The following is a 20,891-nucleotide window of genomic DNA, read 5'->3' on the forward strand; positions in this document are numbered from 1 at the left end:
AATTAAGCCATTAGACTGTAGAACGATGCCCATGCTCAAAGGTCAGTATGATAATCATTGGGAAAATGATCATCCTAATAAAATCAAATACAACTTCCATGTAATGTCCATCAAAATTCCAACACAATTCTCAGAAATTAAAAAGACTATTTTTAGTTTCATATGAAAACACCCATACACACACACACACACACACACACACACACACACACACACACACACACACAAATAAGCAAGCAAACAAACAAAATCAATTCTAGGATAGCTAACACAATTCTAAAAGATTAAAATAAAAGAAAATGACCTTCTGTAGGTAGTACTATTCAGATTTGAAGCTGCAGTACAGAGCTAATAACAATAACCTGAATAAAACAAATCATCTTTAAAAAAAAAAAAACAGATGTGTTGATCAATGGACCTAAAATCCATCCAGAAATTCCCAAGTCTATGAACACTTGATGTTTGACAAAGAAGGCAGAAATACACCCTGAATAAAGAAGATCATCATCAACCAGTGGTGCTAGAGAAATCAGATGATGGACTGTATAAGAAGGCAAATAGATTAATACTCATCAACCTGCACAAAACTCAACCCTAAGTGCATCAAAGACTTCAACTAACAGAAGGCCAGATACCCTGAATCTGACAGAAGGGAAGGTGGGGAACATAGACGAGATCTGAGATGGCCAAGAAACAACTAAGAAATGTTCAACACCATTAGGAAAACACAAATCAGAACTACTTCGAGATGTCATCTTATCTTGTTCACAATGGCCAAGATTAAAAAAAAAAAAAAGACACAACAAATGACAACTCAGGTTGGCAAGGATGTGGGAAAGGGGTGGCATTTATTCATTGATAGGATGATGCCAACTCTTATAGCCACTGTGAAAATCAGTGTGAGAGGACCTAGGGAGTCTGGGAAAGGGTCTATCTCAAGATCCAACAATACTACTATTTGGAGAATAAGCAAAAAGCTTTATATCCTACTACAAAGACATTTGTTCACCCATTGGTGCTCTATTGACAATAGACAGACATTGGAAACAGCCTAGATATCCATCAGCTGATACATGGATAATGAAAACATCACATACATACAAGGGGATGCTATTCGGCTATTAAAGATGAAATTATGAAAATTGCAGGTAAATGAAGCCAGGAAATATCACCCTGAATAAAGTAACACAGGCACAAAAAGAAAAATACTGTATGTTTAGCTTTTAAATCTTCAATATGTTTGCTACAGTTAATATAACCATGGAGGTTAGGTGCATATTAAGGGGCTACGAGAGATCTCCTGTGGAAGAAGAAATAGAATATATATTTATATAGAGAAAGGCAGGAAACTGGAGTAGGAAGGTTTAGAAGGGGATGGAAAAGAAGGATAAGGGAGGGAACATGAAGAGAAACATCTAACGCTAAAGACCCCTTGAGGGGCCACATGGAAACCTGCTCCTAAAGAAACTTCCTAGCGTATGCCTGTATATGAAAGAAACACAAACAGACTCACCAAATAATGGGAGAGACAATGCCCAACCTCGACCTCTGATGCCATCAAGTGAAACTTTCCGTATCAGGAATGAGTTACAACTAATTGAGTTGTTGGCCAAAGGGCCCCCCCGGAAACTTAAACATCACATGCTCGTTCCGAGGCTATTGGTTGCTCTCCGGATATGGATGGTAAGCCGGATTACCAAAGACAGCATTTGAAAATGGAGACATTGAGCTGGTGCCAAACCAGAGGTTTCACTCCTACTGACTAGCATTCACCATACTGGGAGGCACCTTGTACGCTACCAGATGAGAAAGGTAACTATCTACCTAGCCGCAAACCAATGGTGACCTGCCTGTGAGATATACTAAGGGCAAGAGTGGCACAAGTGCTGTGGGAGTAACCAACCACTCTAATTGGACTTAAGGTCCATCCATCTACAACTCATCCCAGACACTGCTAGATCAGACAAGAACCTGAGCCAGGAGAAGACTACAAGGAAACGGTTCTCTGGACAGAATAAGGCCAGCTTCACCTATGAGCTCACATTAGTTGTGACAGCACGCACAAGACTAAGACAAGCTCAAGCCAGAGAAAATCCGGCGTAGAGATAGGAAATAGGTATAGAGTCTAGATGAGGAGCTATGGGTGATGAATAATCACTGGGTCGGGGACAGTCATTTATCTTTAATAGTGTGACTGCCAGCAGCTCCACCACCCACCAGAGGACAGACCACATAAACTCAAAGTATGAGGACAGCACAGACTGGACTCATGCCTTTTTCGGTTCGCCTTTTTTTTTTTTTTTTTTTTTAATTTTAAAGTGGGCATAAAATTGGTATCTAAAGAGAGCAATATGGAATCGAGGGAGGGAGTATGATCAAAGTACATTATATGGAATTAAAAAAGAAAACAGTAAACTAGTGGCAAATAAAGAGAATTTTGAACAAGAGAGTGCTTGCTTACCCTGCAGCAGTTGAGCTCCTCCGCGGTTAGTATGATTGTTCCACATTTCCTGCCTGGAATTCCTCTACGACAATAAGATCAGAGTTAGCCCATTCAGATTTATAATAAGGAATTATATTAATTAATATAGCTTTATTTCAGATAATCATATAACTAGCCTACTACTGTTATCGGCTTCTTCCCTAGCAGAGTACATTCCCGGTCTCACCATTTGCTTCATCCTTGGACCCATATTTCCTAATGAAGGCAATGTCTTAACATCACAGGCCTCTGAGCATCTTCATGTTTTATTGTCATCTAACATACAACATAATGCAATACGACAACGCTTTCTCCTGCAATGTCTATGTTGTATGGATATACATGAGAAGCCCTGGTTCGTGGCATCTGTCCCTTCATTCACCAAATGCTTACTCGTTGTCCTTGTCTCTCTGCCTGCTCGTCCCCAAGTCGACACACTACGGTTTGTCCCTTTCAACTATTTTGCTTCAGACTGCTTACACCCTTCAATGAAGTCCCATATATTGCATTTATTGCAGGACTGCCATTACTCTGTTACGTATTATGAAGGTCTGAACCATTAGAATTAGCATTTAATCATCCCTAGGTAGTTTGGAAAACAGTTTTTGTGCTTTTTCTTTCGAAGTGGTAAGTCTTCCGAGAACAAAACTCAACTCGAAGTTCTTGTCAACTCACAATTTAAGAGCTCTATGTACCACCAGGTTCTCAATATACATTATCAAGGATAAGATACATACGCTAACTCAGTAAAACAGTGTCTCCACTCAAACTGTCTCTCTACAGTTCTGTTTTATTTATGCTCGTGTACTTTTAAAGACACAGAGAGAAATGCCAAATAGGAATGCACGGGGTGTGTACATGGCTCCTGCTATGGGTTGGAGAGATGTTCCCCAAAGCCCAAGTGTTACATTCTGATCTATGGGGGTTACCACTGGGAGGTGCTTTTAGAATGCGAAGGTGGGGAGAGAGTAAACATCATAGAGAGTTCATATACTGAAAGGATAGCGGGACCAATGTCCCTTCTAATCTCCTCTGCCTCCTAGCTAGTGAGATGTATGTTACAGGTAAGGGATTTTTGGTTTTGGTTTTGGTTTTGGTTTGGTTTGTTTTATAAGACACCCCACATCCATTGTCTTTTTTTGCCAGAGGCAAAGTACTAAGACCCGAGATCGAAACTGTGTGCCAAAAGACACACTTTCTTTTTAAAAAGTAATTGCCTCAGCTATTTTGAGAAGTAGCTGATCTACACAGTTTTCGGCCTAGAAGCAAACTAAGAGGAATCGTTGCCAAACCTCCAGAAAAACAGGTGTGTCCTATGACACACCATGCAGCCAAGGTCTTTCTGGGTGCCCTACCCACTACACAGGTAGCCTCAGCCCGAGGATCGTGTCCTTACAAACACAACTCATTCCTGATAGTCACAGTATGTATGCCACCAACTGGAGTCTTCTTATCTTCACAGGGGGAAAAATGTGAGGAAGAGGGCAGTTAAAATCTTAAGAGTTGCACATATATCAATATAAATTATATTCACTCCAAAAGTCTTCTGTGCTTTCTTCCTGTTGGCAAAAACCATTCAGAGAAGACTACTCCAACTTCTTCCAATGAAGGTGTCTCACTGCTTCTACAGGAAGCTGCCCATGCCTTACGCCCCATGAAGTGAAATATATATACATATATATGTATGTATGTATGTCAGGATGGTGGCATCCATCATTTTAAACATCCTTCCTTTTTTTTTTTTTTTGTTTTTTTGTTTTTGCCCATATGTCTTTTGAGACACGGTAAGGGTTAACATCAAAGTCACTGTGCACCTAAGAAAGTGTTTTAACCCCTGATCCTCCTCTCTTCGTTTCCCACCTGCTGGGACTGCAGGCTGGTGCCACCAAACCTGATAACAGCTTCCATTGTTCCAATCCCTTGTTATCCTTTTCTACTGTGAACCCCAAGGTTTAAATATCCAGCATAAAGGCAGATGAAGTAAGCCTCCTCTCTGGAAATGCCAAGTATCAACTGTCTTTACAGACACACATTCCTCTCTGTGTAAAAACCAAAGACAAGTAGACCTCAATCCTAGGGACAGGTTCACAGCTCCTTCACTAGACCATTCTTTCTTCTCCATGCAACACAGCAAGAGGTTGCACCTTTGTCTTGCCCACAGGACTCAGAAGGCTACCCGTACCACACTTGTAGGCCTTGTCTTTCCTTCTTATCAGTGTTATTCATTTACTGAAAACCCTGGTGGCTCTCCCGCCATTTCATAGGCACGAGGTCCCTGACCAGATCCTTCCTAGATGAGTCACAATTATTACTAACAGTCCCACAGCAAGTGACTTCCAGAAGCCTTTTGTGTGACTTTTTATTGGGAATCCCGATCACGCCGAGATTTTATCTGGAGGGGCACGCCACACCCCAAGTCTTCTTGCATAAAGTTGCCTGAAACTGAGCCTTTTCTAGCACTTCCTATTGCTTGAGCAGAATGAGAGCTTCTCAACTCACCAAATCTGTTCAAAACACTCTAAGGGTTTCGTTGTTCTTCAAAATGCCCCTGTTCTTCACATCCTCGCAGACTTAGAAGCTCCTATCAAGCAACTACCTTATTACAATAGTCCAAATTCCAGCTAGCAAAATATGCTTTCATTTCCTGTTGCTTTTATAATGAATTCCCATCAACATAGAGAGTTAAAATATCATTCACTGTTGAACAGTTCTGTAGATCAAATTTTCAGCAGGGGCCGGTAGACACTCTGTTTACATTTCCTCATAGCTGAAGCAACCTGTCAAGCCAGCAGGCTGGGCCTTATCCTCATAGTTAGAATAGCTGACGTTCCAACTGGGCATCTCTGACTTCGTTTTCTGCGTCTCCTGTTTTCAAGGGCCCACATAATGGCATTCAGTGTAGAGAACTGAGTACACTGTTGTCAATTCATGATAACCTACACACAGCAATGTATTATGACGTTTACCCCCTATGAAAATTTCCCCTGGTGACATGCAAAGTGGCATCACCAACTCAGTTTAAACTCAGCTGACGGTTACCCCAAGTAAGCTACCTGATCATGTTGAAATTCAATTTATTTGCTTGACAAATCAAGGTAATGAAGTCATGTTAAATATCACAGGTATGTCTATTAATCATGGTACAGAATAGGCAGTGCAACTCAATGTAAGTGTTGCCTAGCATGTGCAAAGGTCTGAGGTCAAACAACAGTCACTACTGAAAACAATGAAAGGCAAACCAAGTCAAACAATGCACAGGTCAAGCATTCAGGACATTATAGTTCTATTGTGTGTTCACGTGATTTGTTTAAAGCCATCTGTTAATTCCAAATGTGGGATTGAAGTAGGAAATGTTAATCTCAAATAGTGTAGGGTCGAAGTGAGAAATCAAGTCTTCTTCTGGATTTAGGACGTGACACTGAATTATCTCCGACCTCACTCACCGCATCTGGTGAATGACTGCACCGTGAGGAGGATATAAACGCTCAATGTATATTACAAACTTGTCTGAAGTCTCTTTCTGTGTCAGAGTACTATCTATGATGAGCGTGTGCAGGGAACTTGTATGATAGTTAAAGGATGCAAAAGTCCGAAATGTTCAATGCATGTAAAGCTCTTAGCACAGCGTGACAGTAACAGTAGGAGCTGACAATTATTACAATGAGGGAGATGTGGAAAAGATGTGCATATGAAAGAATATTTATGACCGAACGGTGAAATAATGACTGTCACAGCCCAGTGTGTAGGAATGGTGGCCTTGAAATCGAAAGAGTCTACAAGGCTCATGAGGTAATTAGAATGTCGGTGATTATAGAGACTTGCAGTATCCCCGGCCTGGAGCCAAATTACCTCCAGCTCTCATCAGGTCCCTTTATAAGTCATTCCATCCTTCACTCACCTCAAGAATCTTACCTAACATTCTGTGACTATCAGATAAATCCTTTGGAAATGAACTTCCACCAGCCCTAAGGCTAAGGATGCCATCGGATAACATTTGAAGCCTCTAACAGATCTCCCAGGCTGGCTGTAACCTGCCTATCTGATGCTTCCACCAATGTATTATAAAAGTGCCTTGATTTTATTTTTAACTCTGTTCTGTTACTATAGAAACTGTATGAAACAGTTACCATGTTGGAGCGTGGAATTCGGGTTGACATGAATCAGTATTTCTGGGCCACAACCATTCTTACTCAGCTCCAGAATAAACTAACTTGTTCTTTTAGAGGTAAGGGTGTGATTTGAGCTAGGCAAAATCTGTCTGATCTGCCCTTGTGATTGCTATATACTATGCTCCGACCGCTGTTAGGAACAGAGAGGGTGACAAGGATTATAGTGCCTCGTGGAAGACACTAGGGGCAAAAGACAAATCAAACCGGAGGTTCTAACTGGACAGAAGTGGGAAGGGAGGGGCAGAGTACGTCATAGATACATTAAACCTCATCTTGTCACCTTGACCCTCTGTTGAAGCCCTAGTAAGGGTTGTGACATTCCGGACAGGTTTTTCTGTCTTTTCCTGCTACGTGACCTTGATTCCCTGGCTGTCAGATTACCAAACAAGAACAGTAAAACAAAGAAGCCCATATGACTAAAACTTTCCAGGCCAGACAGATGGCTTGGCAGGTAAGACTACTTTCTGGTTCAGTATGACGGTCTGAATTCCAATGTCAGCCCCCATGTAAAAAGCAGAGTATGGCCTCTTGGACCTGCTGTGGAGACAGGAGAGTTGCTTCAACTTGCTGGTTGGAAGCCTAACTCAAGTTTCAGTGAGAGGCCCTTTCTCAAGTGAGTAAGGCAAAGACAGAATAAAACACTGGTTGTCCCTGGCTTCCTTGTACATATGCACACAGATGCCTATACCCACAGATGTGTGGTGTGTATACACACACACACACACACACACACACACACACACACACACACACACCAGTCTGTTCAAACTTTCTGCAGGAGCCCTAGGCTTGGAGAAGAAACTGAAAGGCCTCAGCACGAGGCCACCAGCCAGAAGAAGTGCCTGTCTTTCAGGAAAACACTTCCCACCATTCTCAGAGCCCATCACAGGTCACCAGCCCTGCATATTTCCCCGCCTTGCCTCTTCTCTTCTCTAAAACTGTAGCACTGTCACAAGCAAAAAGGAGAAAAACTGTGGGTTGTAGGGGCTAGGGATGTCCTCTCCTGGTTTGGAAAAACTGGGATAAATCTAATTTCTATTTCCTAATTTCTTTTAAAATACATGGAAACTAAGTGGCATCCAACTTGGTACCAGTGTAACTCAAGAAGCTAATACATGAAAATCTGTAGAGGACAGAGCATAGGAAATGCTGTTGTTGCTATGCTCAGTGTACCTGAACTTTGGGACAGAACACAGAGGTTACAAAATGTGTACTGCTCAGGACTTGTACTGGTTGGAATAGGTTTGGCACCCAGAGGCTCATGTATTTGAATGCTTGGTCCACAAGGGGTGGCAATATCAAGAGGTGTAGCCTTGTTAAAATAGGTGTAGCCTTGTTGGAGCAATTGTGTCACTGTAGAGGTGGGCATTGAAGACGCCTAGTGCTCAAGGTCTGCCCGGGATGGAGGAGTCTCCTCCAATGGAGAAGGCCATGGAGAGGAGTCTTTTGCTGTTGCCTTTGTATCAAGATACAGAACTCTTGGCTCCTCCAGCACCATGTCTGCCTGGATGCTGCCATGCCTCCTGCCATCATGATACAGGACTGGAACTGAGTCAGCCCCAATTAAATGCTGTCCTTTATAAGAGTTGCCTAGGTCGTGGTGTCTCTTCATAGCAATGGAACCTTAACTAAGACAGAATGAGTAGCTATGAATGGAATCTGCCAGAGCGACCAGCACCACAACCTAATTGTGGTTCAGTGAGCTCTGAAGCCCTTCTAACACATCACAAGAGCACATCCACACAAAAGTCTAACAGGTGAGAGCATGGGAGAGAAAAGAAATGTACTCACTGTGTATCAGTATTTCTTAGATGTGTAGTTATGGGGGCAAATACATCATTGCCAAAAGAGCTGTACAAATGCAATGTTTTAAAACTAGTGACAGATTTAACTTAATTGTCATACATGTATCTTTTCCTGCAATATACTGTATTACCAACAAAATTTCGGTTCCAGAAATTATAGCAAATTGGTTATCAAAGCGAAAATAATACTAATTTTCACTTTTAAAATGTATCATATGCCTGACAACTGAAAGTAAAACATTCATTTAAATTTTGAACTGTTGTCTACATCAAAAAGTTCATTTGTCACACTGCAAATTTAATATTGGAACAGCTCATGACCTTGTGTTATAGACACAATGTCAGTGTTGAGATTGAAAAGAGAAGACACTGCAATAGTATAGAATGGTAATTCGTAAACACCTCATATGCCACAAGTGTCTAAGAAGTTATTTTATGCGACTTTGATGAGCTAATCTACCTATATCTTTATAGAAATCTTAAGCTAATAAATATTACTGAACCCTACTCCCTGTCTAAGTATGATAGTTATTGCACTTGTAGCAAGGATTTGATAGTATAAAACTGGCATTGTGATTCCTGAGAACCAAATGTAAGGTTTTTACACGCACAAGAAACACTGGAGGTGTGGTTCACTGGTACAGCACTTTCCTAGCATGGACAGGATCCTGAGTTTAATTCCTAGCACTAAAGAATGTAAAACAAAGTGAAATACTTAACCAAAGACTGCATATAAAGGTGACCATCATTCTACATTATTCTCTTTAGTAAACATACATCGAATTACTCCTCTTCAAAGACCCGCAGGTCTCTGTAATCGCAGGGCTTTGGTGCTCTCCTTTTATAGCGTTTGGCAGTTGTTATTTAGGGCAAAGATGGGAGCTTGTTCAGCCTCCAGCCTGTGCTAAAGGGATGCTCTTGTTTTGCCCCAGAGAGCTATAGGCATCCTGCTCCATGTAAGAATGCAGAATACTGAGACGAACCATCATTGATTTGTCCTGTTTGATTTCTCTGTTGTCCTGTTTCATTCAGAGTTTGGATCTTTGTGCTTAAGAAAAGGCAATAGAGAATTTAAAGCAAACAAGCAAGTAATCAAAGATGATACACCGGGAGGGGAGAGGACTTTAAAAAGATGCTCGGAGGGGCCAATGCTGTCAAACAACATGCTTATTATTAAAACTACTACAACTGAAACCATTTGTGCAAAGGTCTGAAAGTGCATGTTGGAAGGGATTTTCCTTGGAAATGCCAGTTTGCTCTGCAGTTATTTGTGTCTGGAACCCTGCATCTGAACTTACTCAATTTGAATTAAGATCCAATTGCTCTACTCCTGTGATGACAGAGGGCGGGATCGATACTACTCTCAAGGCAGACAAAAGGCTTTCTGGAATATTGAAGGTTTTTACTTACTGGAGTGTGGGCTCACAGACTGATATCCTGTGACTCTTATCCACTCCTAGAAATGACAGTGCACCCCAGTGAAGGCTGATATACAAAGTCCACGAACCAAACAAACAAAACTTAACCTCATGTTCGATCTCCTCCACAACGGAGGAGGGGTTGCTTACTAGAAACTTTGAAAAAAAAAAGAACATCTCCTGATGATTGTGGTTGAAGTTAAGCATTCCCTACTCTTTTAAGTTACCCAATACTGTATAAAACGTCCCTCGTTTGAACCAATCTTTTGCTAACAAACCATAATCAGTGTCCCAACCAAGGTGAATGAACCTCTTTGAACATCAAAAGTCGTGAATTCTCTTCCACCTTCCTAATAAAATGCATACTACTAAAAATGGCCTACACACACCAGTCTAAGCTAACCTAACTCCCACCTAAAGAGAAGGATGGGGCTATGTACTCAGTGGACAAGCAGGGAACTTGGCAAGATCAGGAGTGGCTGTCAATCTGCTCCATTCACACACGGCTCTCGTAGTTTCTTGACCATAATTAGTTTCCAATAAAGTTTTTTAGGTGAACTAGTATTTTATAAAAATCCCTCAGACATTTATCAAACCAATATTTTACCTAACAGAGAAATAAAACCTCTCACCGCTCTTTCATTTTTCTCATAGTAGAAGGCCCACAGGAGGGGGTTGGGGATTTAGCTCAGTGGTAGAGCACTTGCCTAGCAAGCGCAAGGCCCTGGGTTCGGTCCCCAGCTCCGAAAAAAAAGAACCAAAAAAAAAAAAAAAAAAGAAGGCCCACAGGAGTTACAGCCAAGCCTCATGTGATCGAAGGAAACGCCACATCTCTGCAGAATGAATGACAGACTAACCGTTCTGGGGTTTGTCTCTGAGGGTGACAGGCAGAGCCACTTTGATGCAAGTGAATTCATTTTGTCTACCTTTTTCGCGACTCACCCTGTGGTTTCTGCACCTCTCCATCCAGAAGAGCTCATCTACCTACGTGACACTAGCTGTAGCTGTGAGAATCTCAGACTAGCACAAAGCACCGAGTCAAATGTAAATATCCGGCTGTTTGGGAACACATGGCTTTTTTGAAATAAATAATTACGCTTGTGGAGCTCTTTCCAGAGTTTATAGAGAACACTGAGCAGAAGAAACTGCTTCAGCTAACTGTTAACCTTCTGTCATAATGAGGTTCACAAGGATGTAGCAGACACACAGGAATTGACAGTAGAAATTACCACCCCCTACCCCAGAAGGAGACAAGTTCTGTTTACTCTATGCAGCTACAGCATCTAATGTCCCTCTGAAATGCACTAACTTTTAATATATTGGGTTACATTGTTTTAGTTTCTTTTGTTGCCCTGATAAAGTCTCCTGACCAAAGCAGCTTAAAGGAGAAAGTGTCTGTTTTGCTCACAGGTAGGACTACAACCTACCATTTCACAGACTTCAAGGCACCAGGAACATGAAGCCTCTGGACACAGTCCATGCACAGAGCACTGCACTACTGCATGCTTGCATGCATTTCCCATCCCCCTTTCTGTATTCATACAGCCCAAGACCTCAAACACAAGGTATGGTGCTACCAAGAGGATCTAGGTCCTTCTACACCAAGGACTAGGATTAAGATAACGTACCAGCCATTCTCAGAGGCCCTCCTGCTGGGTGATCCTAGAATGTGCCACATATAAATATTACTAATATGTACATACACCCGTGGGATCAACACAAACACAAAGGTTCTTAACTGACACCAAACTGGAGACTGGGTTTCCTTGCCATTGTATAAGAGCATAATACATGCATCTGACACTGTAGGACACTTAACAGCAACCAAGCTGCGGTATAAAACACAAATAATAAAATGTGCAACCCATCTCATTGCCCCAGCATGACATGCAGGCACACACACTTAAACCAGACAACATAACTTCAGTACTTAAGATAACATTTACATAATAAAATCAAGGTTGGTTTCCTGGTGTCCTTTCCCTAAATTGGCTGAATTTCTACCTTAACGCAGAGAAAAAGACAAAAGCAAGGGAGAGAGAAAAGGAAAGAGAGGAGGGTAGAGGGAAGAGATTAACCGATTGAACATTAATGAGTACTCTGCTAAGTTACTGGATACTTTTAATAAAAGTATGAACAGTAGCCACTAATTTAGTGTTTATCAAACCCAGTGTTCTCCGAGACAAATTTACCACACAACGCATTGCTATTTCCTTCAATAACTATCCTAAACGTGTATTATTGGGGTGTTTCAAAATAGGAATTGGACCTAAGGAATTCAGAGCAATTTGCTCAAATTGCAAACCTGAGAAATCGTGAAACACAGTTCTGATTACCTCCAAAGTTTAGCTACACCACCCTCCCTTGCAAGAGCTGTATATTTTCCCCTGCGCCAAATTAACTGTTATGTCACTAATTTAACCCAAGGCAGTAAGATTATAATATGTCACAGTTAAGATCTGGCCTGCTGAAAGTCTACTAGTTTAAAAGGCCTGGTTTCTAGGGAGCACAGATTAGAAAGTGAGACCTACTAAGGGTCTTCAGGAGGATAGAAGAGCCTTGCAACTGTCCTCTCTTTCTTTTGTTTGTCAGCTACACGCTAAAGGGCTCTGCATTCCTGCCACAGTCTTCTGCCTTTGTATAAACCAAAGCAATTCAGCCAATCCATCACGCAATGGAACTATGGCAGAGGAGTCCAGTATTTACTTCCTCGGGTGCTAACTGTAGTGATGGTTAGGGGTGGTGATGTAGAAACACGAAATTATGCACCATGCTTGTACAGCTCTGACTCTAGTACAGTGTACGGGCCACCAAAGTAAATTACAGAGCATAAAAATATTGAATTGGTTTGTTGAGCTTACAGTCAGCATCTTGGTTACTTCCTACTGTTAAAAGACACCATGACCAAAGTAATTTAAACAAGGAAGCCTTTGACTTGGGGCTCATGGTTCCTGACGGGAGTGGAATTCATGACCTTCATGGTGGGGAACATGGCAGCAGTCAGGCAGGCAAGACATGGAAGTAATAACTGAGACCTTAAATCTTTTCCACAAGCACAAGAGAGACAGACAGACACAGAGTAGACAGACAGAGACAGATGCAGAGAGATACAGAGAGAGACTGACAGAGATAGACAAAGACAGACAGACAGACAGACACTGGGGACGTCGTGGAATTTTGAAACTCAAACCTCACCCCCACTTCCCCAGTGACATATACCTCATCCAACAAGGCCGCATTTCCTAACCCCTCCCAAAAAACTCCATCAATAGGAGCCAAGAAATCAAATACATGATCCTATGGGGCCCATTCTCATTCAAACCACTCACATCAGATAATACAGTCACGGATATGTTTGAGATAATTTTACAGCATAAACTATGTCAAAGCTGGCTATATTTTAACATGCAGAAAATTACACAATAAAAATGTGGTCTTTTCTTACTGTAAATTTTTCAAAATTCACCTTCTAGACAAACTGTCCTTGACTTAGCCCTTCCTCCTCTTCTTCCTCGTCCTCCTCCCTGTTCCCCTTTCTCCTCCCTCTGCCCTCTCTGCCCCCTTCTCCTCCTCCTTCTGCCCCCTTCTCCTCCTCCCTCTGCCTCCTTCCCCTCCTCCCTCTGTCCCCTTCCCCTCCTTCCTCTGGCTCCTTCTCCTCCTCTTCCTCCTCTCATAGTGATAGGTGATCTCCACAGGCATTCAGACAACACAAAGATGAGTCCTCACTGGAGTCAGACCCACATGCCCACACTGACGAGCTGAACTTCAGATGCTGTCAGGTCCTCTCTGTGTCTCAGTCTTCTCATCCCTCAGCTTCCCTTCAGCCTTGTTCTTTACCCATCCTTCCTTCAGCACCCATCTGTCTCCACCTTGAGGACTATGCAACAGTTAGGAACCCTGTGTCTCATGGATAGCCTCAGTCTGGTTTTCAAGCCCCACTTGCCTCAGGGTCCCACCCTGTGCCCTCCACAATTCACTTGCCGTCCTCAGAGCCTCCCTTTATCCTCCACACAAAACCCACCGCCTAGACCACAAGTCACTACTTTCCATGACCTTTCCCCTCTACTTCCTTCAGCTAAAAAGCAACTGGTCCATTACCACAAGGGCTCCCTTTCCTTTCCAGATCAAGGACCTGCCTTCCTGCCACTGACCTATGCATTCTGGTCCCATGTCCTTAACCAGATGACCCCTGTTGTACCCATGCTTGCTATGAAAGGGACAAAACCAGAAAGTCTATTGCTTGAGGAACACAGCCCATCCTTTCTCCACAGAAGACAACGGCATTCCTAAACTGGAGCCGACTCTGGTGTTTTTTGAGACTGCTGAGTCCATCTCTGCACTCCTCGCCGATAGAAGCAGGAAGGCTCTGAGACCATCATGAAGAAAGTTGGATCCAATCTAACAGCATAAAAGCAAACCAAACAACAACAACAACAGACCACAGAGCTAAGTGGAAGCAATGCTTATTAATTGCTAATTAGCTGCTAATGAAAGGGGGCAGGAGTCACAGACACACAGCAAAGGCTATAGACAAGCAAACATTGCATCACCAAAAATGTACGGCAATAGAACATATATATATATATATATATATATATATATATATATATATATTTATATATTTATATACATATACATATATATGAATATAGAATATAGCCTATCCAACAAAGAAAAAAAAAGACTCTCTGGGAGCTGCAAAAATGCAGAACTGCTAATAAAATGAAAGCAAAAGTTTTGAAATTTCAAATCACTTCACTTTTGTTCTTAGAGACTATTTTTTAAATAATCATTTTTATTAAAAAAAAAAAAAAAGAGCTTAAGGCTTCCAATAATGGCCGTAACTAAAGCCCAGAAATACAATAGCTAAGTCGAAATTCAGATCCTGATTGTTTAAAAAGACGCGTGGCTACACACAAGTAGCCTTTTCTGCCTTTGTGACAAAGCTGGCTTAGTTGTCAAAGGTTTGATTAATGAATAATTTAGAGCGCTACTTCGTCTCCTCTAAATCCCCCAATTCTACGGTTATTATTCATTTAAAAGTGCTTGTCTTGGGAGGTAATGATAACTCGGCTACAATTAGGAAGCTGGCAAAGAGTCCTCTGAATATTTTATCAGCACACAAACCAGGCCACTTAGAGGGAAGAGAACAAGAGGGTACTTTGAATAACGTAGAACACGAACGGGAAACCAGAAGCTAAATCTCTGATCCAAATGAACTAGTAAATAAATGTTAAACCCATTTGGATAATGCAATGCAAGATAAATAGCACATGAGACACAGGAAGAATTTTAACATTCGGGATGAATCAATTCTGTTTGCTGTGGGAGTATTTCCTACCCCAGGAGGTACTTTGTGCTGCATTTCAAAAGTGTGTGTTCAGCAGCGCCCTTCGCCAGAGCCCTTCACACAATTGCAAAGGAGCTGCCTGCAAGCAGGAGCGGGCACAGACCCCATCTCCAGCCCTAGCCGTGAGGGACAGCCTGAAACACTGTCCATTTTGAGTGGCTGCGTGGCCAGGGTAGAGAAAGGTGGTCCAAGAGGGAGGGGACTGTGGAGAACAGATACTCACATCTTCGCTTCTTAGGAGTCTGCCATCTCCTGTGTGAACCACATCATCTGTGGCTCACTTTGTAAATTCCGGTTTTATATACCTCATGATGAGATGCACGCATTCTGAAATCTGCACGTCAGATTAGAGAGGCAGCTCGATGGTCAAGAGCACTGGCTGCTCTTCCAGAGGTCCTGAGTTCAATTCCCAGAAGCCACATGGTGGCCCACAACCATCTGTAATGGGATCTGATGCCCTCTTCTGGTGCGTCTGAAGATAGTGACAGCGTACTTATATGTAATAAATAAATATTTAAAAATAAAAAGAGCTGTGTGTCACTGAACTTCCTATGGGAGAAGCACCTTTCTGACTCCATATTATTAATGTTTTCTTACCTTTGTCCTTCCATGCACAGCCACTCTCTTCTACTAAAAGCAACATGTCCACTATCCTCAGTCTTTTTCATCTCTAGGGGATTTTTTTTTTCCTGTTAGAAGGATTCATGGGAAACAGTAAAATACATAGAAATGGTGTCAGTGGGTCAGCAAGGACGGGTATGAACCTGGGAGAGGATGTGGAAGGGCCAGCTCCTTTGGAGAATGCCTTGACAGTACAGGCGGCCCAACGGAGCTCTCAGGAAAGGTGAAAGGTGTGTCCCTGGCTTTCTAATACAGCTGCGCTTTTTCAACAAGAAAACTTTCATTTGCAGTTGACGTAATGGAGTAAAATGTCCTGTCTAGAAGCTGCATTATTGCCAGAAGACCCTGAACTTCTAGAGTAGCCTGTGGAACTCGTTTCTGGTCTATTCGTGCCCTCCAGACACACATGCACAGGTATAGATTTTCAGGAAAGCCAGTTTCTGAGCAGGAGGGCCCATGACTACATGTAATCACTCCAATCCCTTGCTCACCTGAGGGGAAGCAATGACTGAGGTCACAGAGCATGAGTGTTACCTGGTACTCCTCTGACAAAATCTAGCAATAGTAGCATTCCACTAGCAAGCCCATCCAACGTGCCTTCACTCTGTTGACTGGCTGTGTCTCAGCTCCCTCGCCTTCCTTCTGCTCCGTTTGCTCAAGTACTGAACGAACGCCTTCACCTCAGACACTCGTTACCTTCCTGCAATCTCTAAAGTTTTATTTCTTGTCATCTTTCTTTATTTCTTATCTTTTGTGACCAGTCTCTGTGATATTTGAATTCTGGATTTCATCACCCACTTCTACTGGGGCTCGTTGCCCACCGTAGCCACTTTCTTAGAGACCTCTCAAATTCTCACACTCAAACAAGAAGAAGCCTCTTGTGGCAGCATTTTTCTGAGTGCTTACCTGAGAAAACTGTTCAGTAAGGACGTATGTATATTTAGACATTTGAGTAAACTGTACTGTTTTCTGTAACATACATGCGACATCGAAACAATGAAGTTGTCTACATTTTCAAAAACCCATAAAGCACAATGAGTGGAATCCACCCTCATGGTATCAGTGGTGATAAGACTCTGTCTTATTAGCTGTCCAGCCTCAGAAACCACTTGGCAAACCCCATGGACAACTCTGCAAAGCCAATACAACTCAACTGCTACTGAATTCTCTCTACATCTGAATCGTGCGCCAATCGTTACCCTACGTCCTGTTACCTCTTAGCACACACTGACATTTGTTGGTCTCTTCCTGCTGAACCAAGGGTACAATCGGACGCTCCGCAATTGCCATCCCACACCCCGGTGAGTATAATAATCCCAACTTCTAAAAAGATGTCTAAGAATTCATAAAAACACTCTGTCATTAAAGCGTGTTTTAAAACTGGAATTATGGTTGCCTCTTGTGGAGGGAATTAAAGCAGTTAAAATTGTCCGATAAGATCACCAACTTGATAATGTGATCGCCGGCTTAGAAGAAACACCATTCCTAGTTCTCTCATCAGAAATGAAAACTTGATGCTTCACTGTGTATGCTTTCTCTTGAAAAGTACTAAAGATATATTTAAGAGAGCAGAGAGGGTAATGGAATTTTTTTTTTGATTGAAAAAATAAAGTTAATTTCATGCTATTCTAGGAACCCTTAGGAATGTCACTTGGCTAGAAAATGGCACAACAATTAAAGGCACTTAGTGCTATTTTCTTTGAACCTTACTTACAGCTTACTGTTCAATGACATATTTGGTGGTTTTATTTTGTAAAAGGATCTCACATTATACATGGGCTAACCTGGAACACGCATTACATATCCTAGGCTAGTAAGGAACACAGTCATTATGTATCCTAGGCTAGTCTTAATCATTGGCGATCCTCTTCCTCCATTAAATGCCATACCTGGCTTTATTAAGCGGACTAAACTGAGAATAAATAGGTTTTCCTACTAAGCACTGAAGTTCTATAACTATGTGGAAATGTATTATTCATAACAGGAATGTTTAAAAGGGAATAGCTGAATCGAAGTCCTCAAACTGTTATTTGGCAATTATTTCAATGAAAATCATGGTAAATAAAGGAAGTTAAAATGAATAGTCCCCCTAGTTTAGTAGCTAAGAGGTTTCATATAACACTGAGGTACACACGGAGTTAAATTTTATACAGAAACACGAGAAATAGGAAGTGGCACTTTCATGTACCTGGGGCTAAAGAAGAACAGATCACTTTGACATGTTTATCTAGTGAGTTTGAGAATCATGAAGATAGGGGTTAAATTTTTCCTAAAGTTTAGGCATCGTGGCTAGTTCTTAGTTCTTTAACTTTTTTTCCTACATCTCCTGATTTTTAGAAATAAGATAAGTGAATTGAAGTGATCAGAATGGCACACTGCTCCCTCCACCAACTCTCACTAGCAAAAGCAATTATGGAATTCCCATGTATTGGGTGCTGGGGATAGCAGGGCTGGTAGCCTCTCCAATTAGAATAGCCATTGACAACATAGAATCTGACTGTTTGATCTTCCCTCATGGAAGGAGGGAACCCCATAAATGTAATCAGAGCTTCACTTGACAGGCCAGCCACTTCCCCTGGCTCCACAAGTGACACACTCTGCCTTTCCAACTGCTGTTGTCTCAGGAGGTGCTGGTCACCCAGGACCTGGAACAGCATTCAGAAGTCTCACGCTGAGGTAGGACTTCTCATTGCTTTGGCTGTTTGGGCCTCAGTGGAAATCTAGTAAGTACCACCAGCCCATGCTTCTGTAAGCTCGATAAACTTACTGGTTCACTGGCAATCGCTTCTTTGGTTTGTCGTTGATGCTCTATTGGAACGAACAGATTGTTTGCATCCCCACACCCCCCAGCCCCCGGGAAAGTCACATAGCAATTAACTCTTAAAATCTCAATAATCAAAAGTACACATTGAACAGTTTGAAAGCAGCGTCACACATACTCCCTGACTTTTGTTTTCCAAACCCCCTGACTTAAAGAAATATTTTGTTCTTCTGTAAAAGTATGAAACCTAATGACGTAAGCAAAAGGAACAATGTGCATTTCCTTTCAAATCTGACCAGTTCATCATCTGACTATGATTTCTTTTTTTTACATAACATATGGTAGCTGGTTCACATTCTTCATTAAAATGTCAAAATTGGTCACTGGAAGAGAAAAATCCCCATTAAATAAACGTAAAAGTCTCTTTTGTCCCTCACCCATCTATATTTATGAGTTCCAAACGGCTAACACAGAAACGCCAGAGTTGACATGTCACTGTCTGAATTAAAATGTACTTACACTATTGGCTTTTCCAGACGACTTCCCTGTGAACCAACAATCTCCCCCAATGTACAAAACACTTGTCCCAGAAAGTCCTAAAATAGATAAGAGGATTAAAGCTCATAAGTTCCCACACTGTTGTGTAGTAGATATTCCGCGCATCACTTTTGCATAACTTTTCAGTACTGAAATACAGAATTCTCAGTTCCAAAAATAAAACAAGCCCAACAGGAATCGACTTAAGCGTGCCAACTCTCCTCCAAAGCTCGCACGTTATGTCATACTTTAGTCACAGAACCAGCTTGCTGTTTTGAGCTTCAGGGTACTTGCAGTGTCACAGGACCACAAAACAAGGGCTCTGTCAAGAAGCCCCACGCTCCGGGATAACCTGGACCCTTTCGAGGTCTCGCTATCCTAAGAACTCTGCAGGGCGGAGCTTTGTGTACTGAATGGCCCAAGGGAAGCCCTGAGACTGATGTGCAGACATCAAATATGTTTCTTTTTTTTTTTCCGGTATAGTCTATAAATCTACTTGTTAAATGTGCAAGGTGTGATACCGAGTTCACTAGAGTTTCAGAGAAAGAAAAATGACTTCTCAAATTAAGAAACAAAACAAAACAAAACAAAACAAAAGAAACCAACTCATGTTACAGATATCTAAACTGATGTTTGAAGGAAGCGATTGCTTGGAACCACGCTGAAAACCCAGAAGATGAATTCGAGGCTCCAAAGGGTGCTGTGTCCAGCCCTGCTGCTGAGAGTGGGAGCTCTGGACTCAGGGACACAAAAGGGCAAAGAGCCACAGAAGTAAAATCCCTCATTGTGCAGTGTGGGGAAAGCAGGAAAATGAGGCTGGATAGTTCTAAGTCCAAACCGGAGAAAAAGCCCCGTGCAGATTAGGAAGAAAGCCTTGAGAGGCAGTCGGGGTCAGACTGAACCGTTAATCCTAAAGGAAAGATCAGGCTACAAGAGTACAAAGAAAGTAACTCAAGGAAGGAGAAGTGGAGGTGAAGGGCCAGAACTCTCTAGGCTGGACAAGCAGAAGCAAGCCGACAGTGTAGGCCAGTGCAGGGACGCCAACAGAGCGGAGGATCGGGACCATTCGGCTCTAGTACCTGCTGGGACCATGGGCTCCTAAGAGGAACGACTTTGCACTCAGGAGACTACAGTTGCTCATATTAAGCAAAGATCCGAGCCAAGGTCTCAGTGAGTGGTGGGAAACAGATTTGGTGAACTGGCCCCGTGTGTGGCAGGGGCTGGAGGCAGAGGGGAGCAGACCAGAGACCGGAAAATTCACTCTAAATCTAGACCGTGGTAACACATAAAGGGTTGTACTATCTTTAAATCGCAGGTCTTTAAGAATTCGTTTGTAAATGTACAAAACAACTTAAATCCTTATTTGTAAATCATTCATCGTTAAACTCATTTAAATCGAAAGTCATTAGCACACTGTGTCAACTTCAACACATGTTTAAAATACAGCGGAAGTGGAATAGAGCGGAAGCTACGTAGAGCTGAAGGCTCGACCTTCCATATGCTTGGTATTTGGAAAGTCAGCGCAGAAGGCACTTTATGGAGTACTCCGGAACTGTTTGCTGAGAATATCAATGGGCGACTGCAAACACATGTTAAACGGATTCTGTCAATGGAACATGCAGGATCTGCAAAGGCTGCAAGCCACTGCACGAGAGAACACAACAGGAATCGGTTTACACACCTACCAGCACACAGGGGAGCACCACTGCGTAACAGACAGAAAATTCCACAAGCTAAAGCAATAAAAC

At 42.2% G+C, this 20,891-nt stretch overlaps 1 protein-coding gene across 4 annotated transcripts in view; it reads right to left on the reverse strand.

Moving 5' to 3' along the window:
* Cpne8 (copine 8) overlaps positions 1 to 20,891 on the reverse strand; it is a 174,024-nt gene that overhangs the window by 84,161 nt on the left and 68,972 nt on the right. For 2 of the 4 annotated variants that reach the window (XM_087558326.1, NM_001108750.1), the window contains 2 exon segments: positions 19,126 to 19,202; positions 2,462 to 2,525 (listed from right to left, as the gene is read on the reverse strand). Coding sequence is in view for 3 of the 4 variants with exons in the window: in NM_001108750.1 (NP_001102220.1) it covers positions 2,462 to 2,525; positions 19,126 to 19,202 (141 nt within the window). In the remaining variant the exon portion in view is untranslated. 4 annotated transcript variants of the gene reach the window in all.

The sequence above is a fragment of the Rattus norvegicus genome, chromosome 7, assembly GCF_021556685.1.
Source record: "Rattus norvegicus strain SHRSP/BbbUtx chromosome 7, alternate assembly SHRSP_T2T, whole genome shotgun sequence".
Classification (NCBI taxonomy): Eukaryota; Metazoa; Chordata; class Mammalia; order Rodentia; family Muridae; genus Rattus; species Rattus norvegicus.